This window comes from Nannospalax galili, unplaced genomic scaffold (assembly GCF_000622305.1).
Source record: "Nannospalax galili isolate Female #2095 unplaced genomic scaffold, S.galili_v1.0 scaffold208, whole genome shotgun sequence".
NCBI classification, from domain to species: domain Eukaryota; kingdom Metazoa; phylum Chordata; class Mammalia; order Rodentia; family Spalacidae; genus Nannospalax; species Nannospalax galili.
The window spans coordinates 373,890-389,428 of record NW_008357998.1 but is presented as its reverse complement, the minus strand read 5'-3'; the positions used below and the strand labels follow the sequence as shown (position 1 = coordinate 389,428).

Sequence of the window (15,539 nt, the reverse complement as noted above, 5' to 3'; positions counted from 1 at the left end):
ATTAAAGATAGTCATGAAAATGCATGTGTGTGATATCATTAAAATCATTGTAGTTAGCCAGGCATCGTGGCACATGCATCTAATCACTGCACTAGGGAAGCAGAGTCAGGTAGATCTCTGTGAGTTCGAGGCCAGCCCAGTCTACATAGCGAATTTCAGGCCAGCTGGGGCTACAGGGAGACCCTGTCTCAAAAAGACAAAAATATATATATTTTTTTTTTGAAAAAAATAAATCACTGTAGTAAACACAATGGAAGGAGAGAACCAACTCTCACAAATTGCCCTCTGTCCTTCCACAGACGCACTGCAGCATGTAAAATAAATGTATGACAGAAATAGTACCGAGGCGTATTTCAAGTTGCCATTCAAGATATTTTGCTTTTGAGACAAGGTCTCATCATACAGCTCAGGCTGGCCTTGAACTCACAGTGATCCTGCCAGCCTCAGACTGCCACCACTGTTGTGACTTTAATCTTGAATAGTCTGATGAAAAAAGAGATGAAAACATTTGCAGACATTTGTATGGACTAAATATTTATTAGTACAAAATTCCCTGCCCTGGTACAGTGGCAGGCATAAAGAAGAGAACACACACAAAAATGTCTTACCACCACCCCACACCCACCCACCCCCAAACACCCAGAGATGGACTTTCCTGCTTCTTGTTTAATGTCTTATTTCAGAATAGCTGTTTGTCAGATAGTCTGATCTGAGCAAGCTGCCTGCAGGACAACACTAGTTTTGAGTAATGTTTACCTTCTAAAGTCCTTTAGTGTTTCTATGCATTGTAGTGGGCATGTATTGAATTTTTGGAATTATTTTCGATATAGTGGGAGCTCAAAATTTAGTGACGCAAATATTTTAAAAATTGGGAGTCTTCTATACTAGCCCTTCAAAAAAAAAACAAAAACCGAATTTAATTGCATTTAAAGCCACACCGTATTCATGTCTGACATACTAGCAATAAGCAGGGATGTCTGTGGCAATTACTTTAAGAATTGTTTTTACTGAGACAAAAATCTTGATAAGTAGCTCAGGCTGCCCTCGAATACGCAGCAATCCTCCTGCCTCAGCATCCCAGGAGCTGGGAATACAAATGTGAAAAGTTACTTTTCCTAAGGATCTTAGTCCCAGTGGAGCTGCATATATACATTTTCCAATAACATCGTTCAATAAAATCCAAAATTAGGCTCCATTTGCGGGTCTGGGCTGCCCTGGGCAGGGCTCCGGGCTGTGTGGACCTCGGCGGGTAGACCACCCTGCCTAGAGCATGGCAACACCTTTAACACCTACGGACTCGGCTAAAGCTTACCGGGATCAGACAGACCCGGCTAAGCGGACTGCAGCACTGAGCATGCGCGGGAGGCGGCCCGCGTACTGTCAGCAACACAAGCCCCGCGACAGCTAGCGCGCGCATGCGCATTCCATTCATTAGCCATCCCCCTTTTTTTTTCTAACAGGAGCGCCCGTCTACCCGCCGTTCGTCACTTCCGGAGGATGCTGCGCCTCGGCACGTCGTCACTTCCTGCCGTTACCGGTGTGGACGGTGCGAGTCGTGGCGGGCCGGCTTCCCAGCAGTCCCCCTTCCCTTCTCCCTCCCTCCCTCCCTCCCTCTCCCTCGGCCGCCGTTTCCTTCGCCGACTTCCGGTCCAGGCCTGGCAGCGTCCCGCAGCCTCGGCCTCCGTTGCTCTGCCCGGCCCGACCCCAGCGCCAGCGCGGGCGGCCTTGTGGAGCCTGAGGTGCCGCGGCGAAGGACTACGACCCTCGGGCTGCCCTCAGGATCGCCGCGCTCGCCGCCGCCGCCATGGCCATGAGGCAGACGCCGCTCACCTGCTCGGGCCACACGCGGCCCGTGGTGGATCTGGCCTTCAGCGGCATCACGCCCTACGGTTACTTTTTAATCAGCGCCTGCAAAGGTGAGTCCGGGCCGGGCCGGGCGCGGGGGCGCGGAGGCCTCCTTTCCCACGCCCCTCGGCAGCTCCTCCCACCCCCAACCGGCGCCTCTCCTGGTTTTCGATGCTAATTCCGAAGAACCCGCCCCGCACCTTCTGCACGCCGAACTTCACCGTCGCATCTTCGCAGGATGCCTGGGAAGGAGATACTAGGCCAGGCAGAGAGCAGGGCTCTGTGTGTCATTGTACTCACCCCATTGTATCCTCCTTTGTGGTGTTAGCCTCGTTTTTCAGCTAGGAAAATAGGAGTCGGTTTAGTTGGTCCAGAATGAAAACGCGTATCTAGATGGTCTGGACGCAGATCAGTGGCATCCCGCCTTTGGGTTGTTTTTAAATCAGTGTTTGCAAAGATGAACCAGGCCGCTGATCTGATCCCCGAGTCTCAGATACTTCCTGGTAAGAATGACCAGGTGAGCTCCTGAGTCATTATTTCTGGATGTTGCTTAGTTCGGTCATCAGGACTAGACCAAACGACTCCCCATTGTTTAAGGACAGTGAGAATAGTTAGAACAAAACCAGTTTTCCGCTTTGCTATTCAGTGTGATTTTAGGCTTGCCTCTTAGGTTGCAAGTTGTGCGCTTCTAAATCTCATGTCTCTTACACTTGTTTTTTAGATGGCAAACCTATGTTACGCCAGGGAGATACAGGAGACTGGATTGGAACCTTTCTGGGTCATAAAGGTGCTGTTTGGGGCGCAACATTGAATAAGGATGCCACAAAAGCCGCTACAGCAGCTGCAGATTTCACGGCGTAAGTGTGACCCAAACAGTTAACTTTATTCTGTCTGGGCTGTATGGTGACATTATTAGAATAAGTTCAGTTTGGCATAGAATTCAGACTCGGCTCCTATCTAGAGAACACATGGTGCTTGATCTCACCAAGAACTGTGTCCTGGTTCTAGGAGCTGCTGCTGCTTCACTGATTCTCAAAACCAGAACGGTTTGAATGTCTTTGATTGCTACCCAGGGAGCTGCACCTTACCCTTTGGTGCAGCTATTGGGCATTGGTGATGTTCTTTACAGAGCCCTCTGAATTTACTCCCAAGTGGTACACAGTAAAAGCATCAGATGCTTTTTGCTCTAATTTTTAACAGCTGGCTCCAGCTATATTTAAAACTGTGTTTCAAATATAACTATGTTTTTAATTTTATCATATTTTATGTGTATGCCTGTTTTATATACATGTAAGTCCACCCATGTTTTGCAGTGCTTGCAGAGGCCAGAAGAGGGTGTTGGATCCCCTGGGACTAAAATTATGGTTGGTTGTTAGCCATCCTGAGGGTACTGGGACCCGAACCCAGGTCTTCTGGAAGCTCAGCCAGTGCTCATAACTGCTGAGCTATCTCCAGCCCCCACACTTAGCTATTCTTTATTTCCTGTGGTTTTAAAGATTAAAATCTAAATGATTCTTAATTTTCCTTAGATGTGTGTTATTGGCTGGTTAGTTCTATCAGTGAACTATCTGGACAGTGCGTCATGTGTCTGCCACTGCCTAAATTTAGGGTCACATTTAGCTCCTCATGGCTACAATTTCTTTCCCTGCAATTCCTGCGTCATATCACTGTCACTTGTCATCCCTAAAACAAATCACATCACTTCTCTGATCTTGTCTGTTGCAAGTTTGATCATCACCTTCGGGTATACATTATTAGCATAATCTGGAGAGCTTTTAAAATATTCAAGTGTCTTCTGATTGGGTTGTTGGTTTTTTTCCCTTAGGTAATGTTCAGTCTTTGAACCAGTGGCCTAATGGAGGAGGAATTCAGTTGTTGACCCCTTTGCATTTCTGCCCCTCCTAGTTCAGCATATCTTTAGTATATCAGACTCTAAACTGTACAGGTTACACCATGCTAACCTTACTGTTGCCAGAACAATGTACTTTACATGTTTTTACTTTGAGTTTTGCATCTTTTATCCAACTGACTTGGAGTTCTCTTTGCTTTTTTGAGGCATGAGTGGTATCTTAAATAATTTTGATGTTTGTAGTACCCACCAGTGTTTAAACTAATGAAGGCAACTGTTTTTGGTTATTTTCGTTTTTTATTTATTATTTGTGTGTTTGGGCAGGTGTGTGTCATGACACACATGTAGAGATCAGAGGACAGCTTTCAGGAGTCAGTATACTTTTGTTCCAGGGATCAAACTCAGGTTGTCAGGTTTGTGTGACAAGCATCTTTCCCCTTTGAGCCATCTCGCTAGGCCAAAGGCAGTGCTAACAGCTCCTGTACATGAATAGACTGTAGTAATAGATTGAAGAGCCTGGAGATTAAAAGTGAGCTCCTTGGTTTCTTGGTTAAAAGAATTTGATACTAAGAAGCAGTGGCTATATGTCCTTCCATGTCAGTATTTTTTGGACAAAACTTGCTTTAGATGTCAGGGTGCATATTAACTCACATGACAAAGCACTATTTTATATAGCCCAGGCTGGTCTCTTAGTTGCTATGTAGCTGAAGATGGCTTTGAATTTCTGGTCCTCCTGTTCCACCTCTTGAGTTCTGGGATTAGAGGTGAGCTGAGTGCCTCTACACCCTGTCTTACCTGCTCTGAATTAGACCCAGGGCTTTGTGCATGCTAGGCAAGGAGTGAGCCAGCCAGCTGAGCTACAACCACCGCCCTGTTGAAGCACTGTTGATGGTTAGTTAAGAGAGGTGAAATTAGCAAATAAAAGTATTTCTCAGAGAAGAGTTACAGGGCTGGAGAGATGGCTCAGCAGTTAAGAGCATTTGCCATTCTTGGCTCGGTTCCTAGCACCTGCGTCGCAACACATCTGTATCTTCAGTTTCAGGGGATCCAGCACCTTCTCTGGCCTCCGTGGGCAATGCGTATGGTATATATACATACATGGAAGCAAAACATTCATACACATGTAATAAAAAGAAATAAAATCTGTTAAAAATAAAAGCTTTAAACATTTTTTTTTTTTTAATATATGGAAGAGGGGCCAGCTGTGGTGGCACATGCCTTTAGTCCCAGCACTCAAGGCAGAGGCAGGCGGATCTCTGTGAGTTCCATGCCAACCTGGTCTTCATAAGGAGATCCAGGCCAGCCTGATCTGTAAAAGGAATTCCAGGCCAGCCAGGGCTAACCAACCAACAAAACCTGAAGTAGCCACAAAGCAGTTGATGCAAAGTGAGGAGGGTGGAGCAGACGCCAGCACTTTTATAACTTTTTTTTTTTTTTTTACTTATGTGCCATTGCTTAAGGCTCATATTTTATATTCCTGGTTTAGACACTGCTTTATGTTTGCCAAGTAAATGACCTGGAAAAATTTCTAAAGTAGGAGATCAAAGTACGGATCTTGATTTTTGCTTATGGAACATTTGTACCTTTAATTTCTGTGTTTGCCTCCCCCCCTTCTCTCCAAAGTTTATTTTTCACTCAGTTCATTAGGAACATGGCCTTAGGGATGAATTTTACTGATTTTATAATAGATGCAGAAAATTGGATTAATATTCAGCTCTAGACTGTAGATATTTGGTAAATGGGTGGGGGTTTTGTTTTTCTGGACTGGAAATTGAACGCAGAGCCTTAAGCATGTCAGGTGAACATTGTACCACTGAGCTATGTCCTCAGGCCTTTTAAAGTTTTTTGCTAAGTTGCCCATACTTTCCTCAGCTCATTATGTAGCCAGGGTGGCTGTGAATTTGTAGTCCTACCTCAGTATTCCAGGTAACCAGGATTGACAGGTGTGTGCCACCACACTAGCTTGGGAAGTAGACCTGGTGTGGTAGTGCGTGCCTGTAATCCCAACATTTAGGAGAATGAGGCCGGAGATTATCCCAAATTGGAGGCCATGCCTGGAGTACATAACAAGTTCTGGCCAGGTGGGCTGCATAGTGAGACTCTATCGCAAAAAAATTTAAAAAGCTCAAATTTCATTATGGTAATTAGGTCACAATCTTTTGATGATGAGCTAACAGTGAAGTGTGTTTTAAGTGAACACATTTTTGCTAACCTCAGTTTTACTGCTACCTGGTCTTGACAGTGTTAATGACTAAGCAGTCTTGTCACTTGCGGCTGTATGGTCTTACACTGATTTTTCTCTGCAAAGTTTGTTAGGAAGGATGCCCAAATTCGTGGTTAAATCTATAATGATTCTTGTTTTGAAAATTTGACTAAATTTAATTCCCAGGCCTCAAGGAAAGAAATAAAAAGCAGTATTATAGGAATTACTGCTCAGGTGATAACTACTTTGAAATGGGGAGAGAAGGGGTGGGAGAAAATGTCACATCTGAAAATGGAGTTGACTCCTATATTAAACCTCACCCACCCAGGGCTCATGGTTCATTTCCGAAGAGGGGTTTATCAGAAAGATCTTAAGAACCAGGGTTCTGGGAGCTTACCCATATGAACTTAGAGCAATGGTAACAGCATGCACAGAACCCATGCAAACTCAAACCAGACAAAAACCCAGCATAGAACTGGGGAAATGGGCAGGAGGCCCAACCTTTGCCAAGGAACTTTTGACAGCAGTCACTGCTGGATGGAGAGTTGATCTTCTTTAAAGGGGGTGACTGGATAGGCTGAACAGGCTCCAGTGGATGAACTCACACTGAGAGGCCTCTGGATATATAAACTACTCAATTGGCCTTAACATATATGACAGAATGCATGAACTCCTGTGGGCAGGCTATTTCAGGATGTACAGAGAGGGGAGAGGGTCTAAATGTGATCAGAATGTATTGTATGAAATGTAAAAATTCAATAAAAATATACATTGAAAAAAAATGAACTGACTGTGAAAACAGTTGAGAGATTCAGTTTTTCTGCTGTGGAGCCTTTGTTTAGGTGTGGGGAGAGTGCTGCTAGCTGAACAGAATTACATCTTTGAGGGCATGCCTGTGGTAGTGTCGTTTGCTTTATTTACATTTTGTTTTGTTGATGCTTTGACATTCTAAGTCTTATGTTTGTACCTATAAGTGATACTAAGTGCATGACACAGAGGCAGGTGACCTGTATTTGAGTTCTGGTTCAAATGTTCCCTCACATACTTTTTAACATCTCTTTGTGAGTTTCATTATCTGTAAAAGTTAATTGCAGCAGTGCCGTATATTAGCTCTGCGGTTAATATTACTTTGGTCACTCTAGGATACGTATTCTGTGCAATATCTTAAGATTTTAAGTTTTTGGAAGATAAGCATACTTTAAATTAACATTTCAAAGGAAGGACATAGAGCTGGGCATAGCTCACTGGTGGGGTGCTTGCTCAGCATGCAAGGATCTGGGTTTAACCCCCAATGCCACCACCAGAACAAAACAAAATTTAGAAGATTCAAATGATAAATTACCTAGCATTCTATTGATATTTATGCAAATGACTAGGATGGACATTTCAGGGACATCTGTCATTTTCTTCACCTCTTGATGCCTTTTTAAAAAAATTATTTTTTTATGTTATGTGTATGAGTGTATTACCTGCATGTAAGTGACCATGAGTCCCTCAGTGCCCATAGAGCTCAGAAGAGGGCATCTGAACCCCTGGAACTGGAGTTATGGACACTTGTTAGTCACCATGTGGGTGCTGGGAACTGAGCACGTCCTCTGCAAGAGCAGCCAGTGCTCTTCACTGCTGAACCCTCTCTCCAGCCTAATCTTGATATCTTGCTATTCTAGTCATTGTGATCCATACCTATCTGGCCAGTTTCTCTATGACTATGAATAAACATATATGGACAAAAGGAGAAAAGTTAAAGCACAGTGATTGATGTAAGCTGAGCTCTGTGGAAGAACAGAAAGAAATGGCTAATTGTTGGGAGTGAAGACAGATTTAGCGGAAATGGAGCGTTTGAAATGAGTAGAACTTTGATGACAGAAGTACAGACTTAATATGAATAGGGACATAGGAGTGGGAAGGAAAGAAATGGCTTTTAGGAATGGCTCGTAATCTAGGGTGACAAAAATCAGAACTAAATGAAGCTGGGAAACTAGGTTGGGGCCAGAGATTTAAACTACGCTAGAGGAGACTGGAGTGGGAATAAGAAAATAAGAGGTGTAGTCAGTCACTCAATAGAACTCCAAGACTCTGAAGATTTGATGTTGAGTCATTAGTTCATATGTCTTCAGTATCGTCTGATTAATGCTGCTCATCTAGAATTCTCTTGATTTCTTGTTCCTTTGGTACTCCTTAAGACTGCTAGCTTTGTTGTTTGGATTCTCAGGACTTTCCTGATATTGTGTGTGTGTTCATAACCATAAGCACTTTTTAAAAAAACAAAGTTATTTCTGTGTTTGCCACGTAAACTGATCTGAAACTCACTTTGTAGCCCAACTGGCCTTGGAACTCCCACAAATCCTCCTGCCTCATCTTCCCAAATGCTGGGGATTTCAGGTGTGACCCGCCAACCCAGCTTAGTTGTATTTATTGAGCACGCTTTTTAATGCATATTTTTCTCCTCAATTTAAACTTTTGTTGAAGCAGGAATCTTTAAAAAATTTAAAGACCTTTTTAAAAATTGTATATGTATGAGTGTATTGCCTGCATGCATGTAAGTGCACACATATTGTGCAGTACCCATGGAGGTCAGAAGACAGCATCAGATTCCCTGGAACTGAAGTTACGTTTGTTCTCATGTGGGTGCTGAGAACCAAACCTGAATCCCCTGCAGGAGCAGCCAGTGCTCTTAACCACTGAGCCATCTCTCCAGCCCCAGGAACTTTTTTACTCCCATTTGGGCCCCTAACACTGAGTCTAGAATAACATAAGATGCTTGATGTTTATTTATAATGTTTATTGAGTAAAATGTAGAAAAGATATTCGTTGATTGTTTCGAGACAGTCACTGTGTAATCCAGGCTAGCCTAGAACTCAGAATTCTCCTGTCTCAGCCTCCGAAGAGTGAAGGGATTGTAGTTACCAACACCTGGCCCTCCACCATCTTGATTTTAGATTTTATCTGATCTGTATCCGGGTCCAAACTTTGTAGTATATTTTCAAAGCCACATACTAAGAAGTTCTCTATATTTTGCGTTTGCATGTGAGTATATAAGGGAAAAATGGCTTGATCTGAAAATTGGTTAAAATATTTTGGAGGTTTAATAAAAGATTATTATAAGGTGAAAGGGCTGGGCTAATTCTGAATCTTACTTAAATTCTTCCTTTTTCACTGTCAAAGAAAATTGAAGTTTAAAAGTTTTATGGAAATATTTGGGTTTTTTTCTTTAGAGTTATATAGAAACAAACTAAATATCTTAACAAAGAGGAATCTTAGAGACCAGGGAGAAACATAATACATTTATGTAAAGATTATCTAAATTATTTTGTACTAATCAAAAATCACCATTATCTTTAACCTTACAGTATATTTATGTTTGTTTATTTATTTGTTTATTTTCACTTTTAGCAAAGTGTGGGATGCTGTCTCAGGAGATGAACTGATGACCCTGGCTCATAAGCACATTGTCAAGAGTGTGGATTTTACACAGGTATGAGAAAGTGGAGTTTTGGCTCAGTGTGTATAGTGCTTACACAGTGTGAGTCAGGCTCTGGGTTCTCATCTTGGTGAGGTACAAAAGGGAAGGGGGCTGGAGAGATGATTCAGTGGTTAAGAGTACTGGCTGCTCTTGCAGAGGACCCGCATTCAGTTTTCAGCACCCATGTGACAGTTAACAACTGTCTTAACTCCAGTTCCAAAAGATCAGATGCCCTCTTCTGACCTCCGCCAGAAGTGCATGACACTGGTACACTTACACACATGCAGGCAACATACTCATAAAATAAAAATAATAAAAAAATGGAAAGGAGGAAATAAAATGAAATTTAAGAAGTTTAGATTGTTCTTTAGTATGGAGCCTGATAGTGGTTTTATATTTGTTTAGTTTGTGTTATTATTTTTTATTTGATTCTTGATTTTTTTTTTGGCTAATCCCATAAAACTTTTAGATAACGCTAGAACTCTTGCAACATGAGCAACAAGTACCTTAAAAGCTCAAATAACCATTCTCTCTTCTCAGAAGGTTGAAGATAAATGTGAGATCAAAGAAGTACTCCTCAGGAGGGTGGGCAGGATCTAGACAGAGCAGGAGTCCTATGGTACCATGTATTTGAAATGGGAACCCTGGTCCTTTTTTTTTTTGGTCTTTTTTTGATTCAGGGTCTCCCTGTAGCCCAAGCTGGCCCAGAACTCACTACGTAGACCAGGCTGGCCTTGAACTCATAGACCAAAAAAAAAAAAGACATGGGAACCCTGAGCGCGGCAGCTTTGAGAAGGGCAGCTGTTTGATAGCATCTTCACAGCAGTGCTTGACTGTGGTTATATCTTTTTGTTGGTAGTTACATTTGAATACTTAGCATTTCTAAGGGAAAATGAGTATTAAAGTGGTTGATATATTAACAGTTTTCTTTTTTGCATTTTCAGGATAGCAATTATTTGTTAACTGGGGGCCAGGATAAACTGTTGCGCATATATGACTTGAACAAACCTGAAGCAGGTAAACGCAGTTTGTGTGTTGGTTTGTGCTTATACGTCCTATAATTTACACAGCTTTAATTGATTAAACAAGTAAACATTTTGGAAAGAGACCCATAGTCCATTATCTGCTCTCCGTCATTGTTTTCTCTGCAGGCTGTATTTTAGTGTTGGTTTACTTACATTATTTAGCTTTTTGGTAATTTAAAAATATATTATGATACTGTTTTTCATGATGCTGAGTTCTATTAAGATTCAGAACAGCATTGTTGCCTTTTGAGTGATGTGTAGAGGGTGAGGTGGTGAGGGTTCTTAGTTTCCACATGTTAATGTTTATGGTTGTCAGCCATTTGCAGATGTTCTTAACTACCTTAGCACACTAGTTACTCATACTAATTTGTGTTACATTGTGGCATAATAATGCCTTTGAATACAGTTAAACTGTATAGAAAACCACACTCAAGGGAATGAGTGTTCACTCAGCTTCATGTAGAAAGGTTCGTTTGTTTTTAGATTCTTTGTCATGCAGATAAATTATTGTTCCAGTATAGGAAACCTAAATGTATCTAATAAAAGTCAAGTTTGAATTGGGCTAGGGTTTGAAAAGTTGCAGTAAAATTAATAATACTTTGTATACATTTAACATGTTCCCATATTGCTCAGTTCAGAAACTCAAATATTTTAATACCCACTCTAAATTGTCTCATTTGTAGAACCTAAGGAAATTAGTGGTCACACTTCTGGTATTAAAAAGGCTTTATGGTGCAGTGAAGATAAACAGATTCTTTCAGCTGATGATAAAACTGTTCGGTAAGCTAATTTTTCATTGATAATTTAAAGTTTGAAAAGTATTTTACCGTAGTACTTATAACTACTTTTTATATCTGTTACTTGGGAAAAATTTGTCTAAACATTAAAATCTATGTTGACACAGGTTACATTTATTTAGGGCTATCCATTAACTGTTAAGTATATAGAGTAGACTTCAAAAGAAAAATGACTGATATTAATTGTGCTGGTGTTCTTAATGTAATCTGTGGACATAGCGACTGAGGACATATTAGGGCTTAAGTGTTTTATTAGTGTAGTTGTGTGCAAAGTATATTAAAGTTGCTTTTACCAATAGTATACCAAAGGTTTTGACATTTCAAGGGAACTCAAAAATTCTGTATCTAATTTGTGATTTGTAATTGCTTGTTAAAAATTGCTTTACTACGATTCTGATTAAATATTGCTGTATGGGCTGGAGAGATGGCTCAGCAGTTAAGAGCCCTGGCTACTCTTACAGAGGACCCAGGTTTGAGTCCCAGCACCACATGATGGCTAACAATGATGTAACTCCAGTTCCAGGGAATCCAGTGCTCTCTTCTGACCTCTTCGGGCATTTGCACATGACATTGGTGCACTCACATACATGCAGGCAGTACACTCATACACATAAAAAATAAGTAAAATATTTTAAATATTGCTCTATTCTTTCTTTGCAGCCTTTGGGATCATGCTACAATGACAGAAGTGAAATCTCTAAATTTTAACATGTCTGTTAGCAGTATGGAGTATATTCCTGAGGGAGAGATCCTGGTCATCACTTACGGGCGGTCCATTGCTTTTCATAGTGCAGTAAGGTATGCCAAGAAATTTTTTCATCTTCTTTTTGAGGGGTAACAAGGGAGAATTAGCCTCCATTTAATAATTGGGGATCTCGGTTGGGATATGGTGGGGCTGTACCCCAACCTACCCATTCACCTGCATCTTTGTTCTTAATAGAATCCTGAAGTGCAGTATCAGTTCAAAGGGGCAGAATTGAGTTTAAAGTTCTTATTTATACTTGTTACTTAATGATGTCTGTAAAGATTATGCTACATTACACTCAGACCACGGTGTTTTTTAAGTTAATTTTTTAGATTAGCATACAATGTGATGGATTTTTGTTTTTTTTGATGTCTAAACATCTAATCTTTATGAAGCAACTAGGGGAAAAAACAAAACCTGGACATAGTCTCTAAGAGTGCTTGCAGAGCTAAGTTTCACTGAATAAGAGATAAAGGTTTTTAAGAATATTTTAAGGAATTTCTATATATACAGTAAATTAATAATGGAGTACTTTTGCCTAGAACGATCAAATTGTATAACTATTACTGCTCCTTCTTGGATTTGGGTACAGTGCAGTCCTGCTGTACCTCAGGCCTCATTTGGGTAACAGATTTGCTGGCATGTTGACTATCTGAATATTTAAGACAGGAAGTTGCTCTTTTGTAACACTAGATAAGTCATGACTATTTACAATTGAGAAAACATTCAAATAATTCTTATGTGAAATTATCTACTGTGAATCTCATTTAATGTTTTTATTTACTGCTTTTGTAGGATGGGAGAGCAGGGTTTACTGTGCAGCACTGGCTTGTCTAGAACTCACAGAGATCCACCTGCTGCCTCCAAAGTGCTGAGATTAAAAGTGGGCATCACTATGCAAGACTTAACTGTTTTTCACCATTGGGAATTGAACCTCAGACCTTCCATGTAGATACTAAGCAAGTGTTCTGCTTCCCCAGCCTTTGGCTTCTTGAGACAGGGTTTGGTTTGACTTTTTACAGACTGACCTTCAGTAATCACAGATCTGGGAGAGCTCTAACTCCATCCTCCTGTCTTAGCCTCCTGAGTTGCTGATAGTGCATGTGTGCACCACCATGCATGCTCTGTATAAGCTTTTTCATAGTTACTAAGATAATGTACACTTACAGAAAAAAATTTTAAAAGTACTGAGTAAAATTCTTCAAAAACTTTCAAAAATTGAGCCAGTCATGGTAATATACACCTGTAGTCCCATGCCCTTAGAGGTTAAGGCAGGATAATCTTGAGATTAACCAGTTTGGGCTAGAGATCATGTCTCAAAAACAACATATTACCCATAGTGCATTATTATTAGCCAAGACACTGATTTTCAAGACCCGTTGACTGCTCAGAGTTTGGATTTCCCTCTGTTGAAGTATCTTCATGTTCCTGAGGTGAATAGCTTTTGCTCATGTTAGTTTGTTTGGGTTTTGACAGCATCATTTTTTGAATGAATATTTAATTGTTACTTGAGTTTCAGAATGTAGGAATAATTTAATATTAACATTAATAGTTTTGTAGACACTTAAACTTTTCATGTTTTTTTCTTCCTAGTTTGGAGCCAATTAAATCCTTTGAAGCTCCTGCAACTATCAATTCTGCATCGCTTCATCCTGAAAAGGAATTTCTTGTTGCAGGTGGAGAAGATTTTAAACTTTATAAGTATGATTATAATAGTGGAGAAGAATTAGGTGAGCTTTTCTTTTTCCTCCTTTAAAATGATTCAATTATCAAATACTAAATTCTAGTAATGAGTACCTCAGTTATAAATATATAGTCTGTTAGGTTTCTCAGCTAACTAAAACTTGATGCTCAGAAGTACAAAAATAAAGGTGTTTATTCATTTTGAATAGAAATGTGTAGATCTGTGTACCTTTTTAGCTGAAGTTCATCCTGTGCTTGTGTTCTATGCTATTGTACAGTGATTTCAGGATGTACTGGGAAGGAACAAACCATATATTAACAGGTACAAGGATACTTATTCCTTCTGAGGCTAGCGCAGGTGCAAGACCCCATTTACCCAGGGTCCTTTCTTTTTTCTGCTTCAGGAATCTCCAAGAATTTCTAGAGAACAGAGAGGAGGACACCCCCCACCCCCACCTCTGTTGTTTAAATGGAGGCACCTTTAGGAATCTAACTTGGAGAATTTTATATTTGTTGTTTGTTCTTTTTTGGAGTCTTGGTTTTCCTGCCATTTTCATGATGATGCTGAGGAAGGGAAACCGCTGATAAAGGTTAATTTGAAGCTAGCACAATCCCAGCTTTTAATGTGTGTGATACTATGATAGATACTTAGAGGATATGGCTTTAGTGTCTACTTTTGTGTTTCCCAAATCTAAATAAATTTTGATTTTAGTTCAAAAATCTTTTGGGGTGGGGCCTCTGGAGAGATGGTTTAGTGGTTAAGAGCACTGACTGCTCTTGCAGAGGACCCCAGGTTTCGTTCCCAGCACCCATGTGGCTGCTAACAATTCTCCCTAACTTCAGTGGGGAATGTGATGCTGCCTTCTTTCCTCCAAGGACATTGCACACATGAGTGTGCTTACATACATGCAGGCAAAATACCTGTATACATAATAAATAAAAAATAGATAAAAATTTAAAATCTTTTTGTTTCTATAAACTACCACTTTTTTTTTTAACCTGGTTTTCCACTCAAAGAACTATGCTTGCTAGAATTTATACACAAAGAACAAGAGATAACTTTGTATTATGTTTTTTTGTAAAAAAATTGATGGCTTTGGATTGGATAATTGATGGCTTTGGATTGGATTGGCTTTGGATTTAGAGTGTTTCAGTAACATGCTATATTCTTTTCAACATACAAACTAGGGCTGGACTGGGGGCGGGGTCGAGTAGGTGCATACCATAAACAAGGTGCTGGACTATGATAAGGGACATTGGTGATACTGGATCTTGCACCTAGCCATTTTCATTCCACACTCTGTCTGCCTACCTTTTTGAGGGGGAGGGACAGAATTGAATCCAGGGCTTTGTAAATGACAGGCAGATATTTCACCTCTGAGCTATGCTCTTAGTCCTCTACTCTTTAACATTTTTTTATTCAGTTGGGCATGGTGGTGCACCTTTGGTCTCAGAGGCAGAAGCAGGCGAATTTCTGTGAGATAGACCAGCCTAGTCTACATAGCGAGAAAAGAAAAAAGTATTTTATTGTCTGGATAGTCAGAGATGGAGGAAAGGTGTTGAGGCCTTAGATTATATATGAGAAGTGTTCATCAATAAGAGTGTTAGTGGAGTTGAAAACCTTTCTAATCTGTACATTTATTTCCTCATTAAATTCCATCTGTTAAAATATAAATATCAGTGTTGATCTTTCATGGTGCTGGAATTGGGGAGTTTGGACAGCCTGATCAGGAGAGTAAGAAGCAGAGAATGTAAAAGAGCTCCATCTGGTGGCTGTCTCTAGACATGGTGAGAAGTCGTTCCTCTGACTAGGCAATGAATAGGAGGAGGTAGAGACTGGGATTGAGAGGGTGGAGTTCAGCTCTGCTTGCTGTAGCATTTACAAGCTGTTTATTGACCTCTTACTCTTAGTAGGACATGAAATCTCAT

General features: G+C 40.7%; 1 protein-coding gene across 1 annotated transcript in view; it reads left to right on the top strand.

Annotated features, from left to right (window-relative positions):
- Window positions 1-1,526: 1,526 nt before the first annotated feature.
- Strap (serine/threonine kinase receptor associated protein) overlaps window positions 1,527-15,539 on the top strand; it is a 25,358-nt gene continuing 11,345 nt past the window's right edge. The window contains exons 1-7 of the mRNA XM_008856031.3: window positions 1,527-1,916; window positions 2,567-2,702; window positions 9,291-9,372; window positions 10,305-10,377; window positions 11,069-11,165; window positions 11,843-11,980; window positions 13,521-13,657. Coding sequence (XP_008854253.1) covers window positions 1,805-1,916; window positions 2,567-2,702; window positions 9,291-9,372; window positions 10,305-10,377; window positions 11,069-11,165; window positions 11,843-11,980; window positions 13,521-13,657 — 775 coding nt within the window. The 5' untranslated portion in view covers window positions 1,527-1,804. The remainder of the gene's footprint in view (window positions 1,917-2,566; window positions 2,703-9,290; window positions 9,373-10,304; window positions 10,378-11,068; window positions 11,166-11,842; window positions 11,981-13,520; window positions 13,658-15,539) is intronic.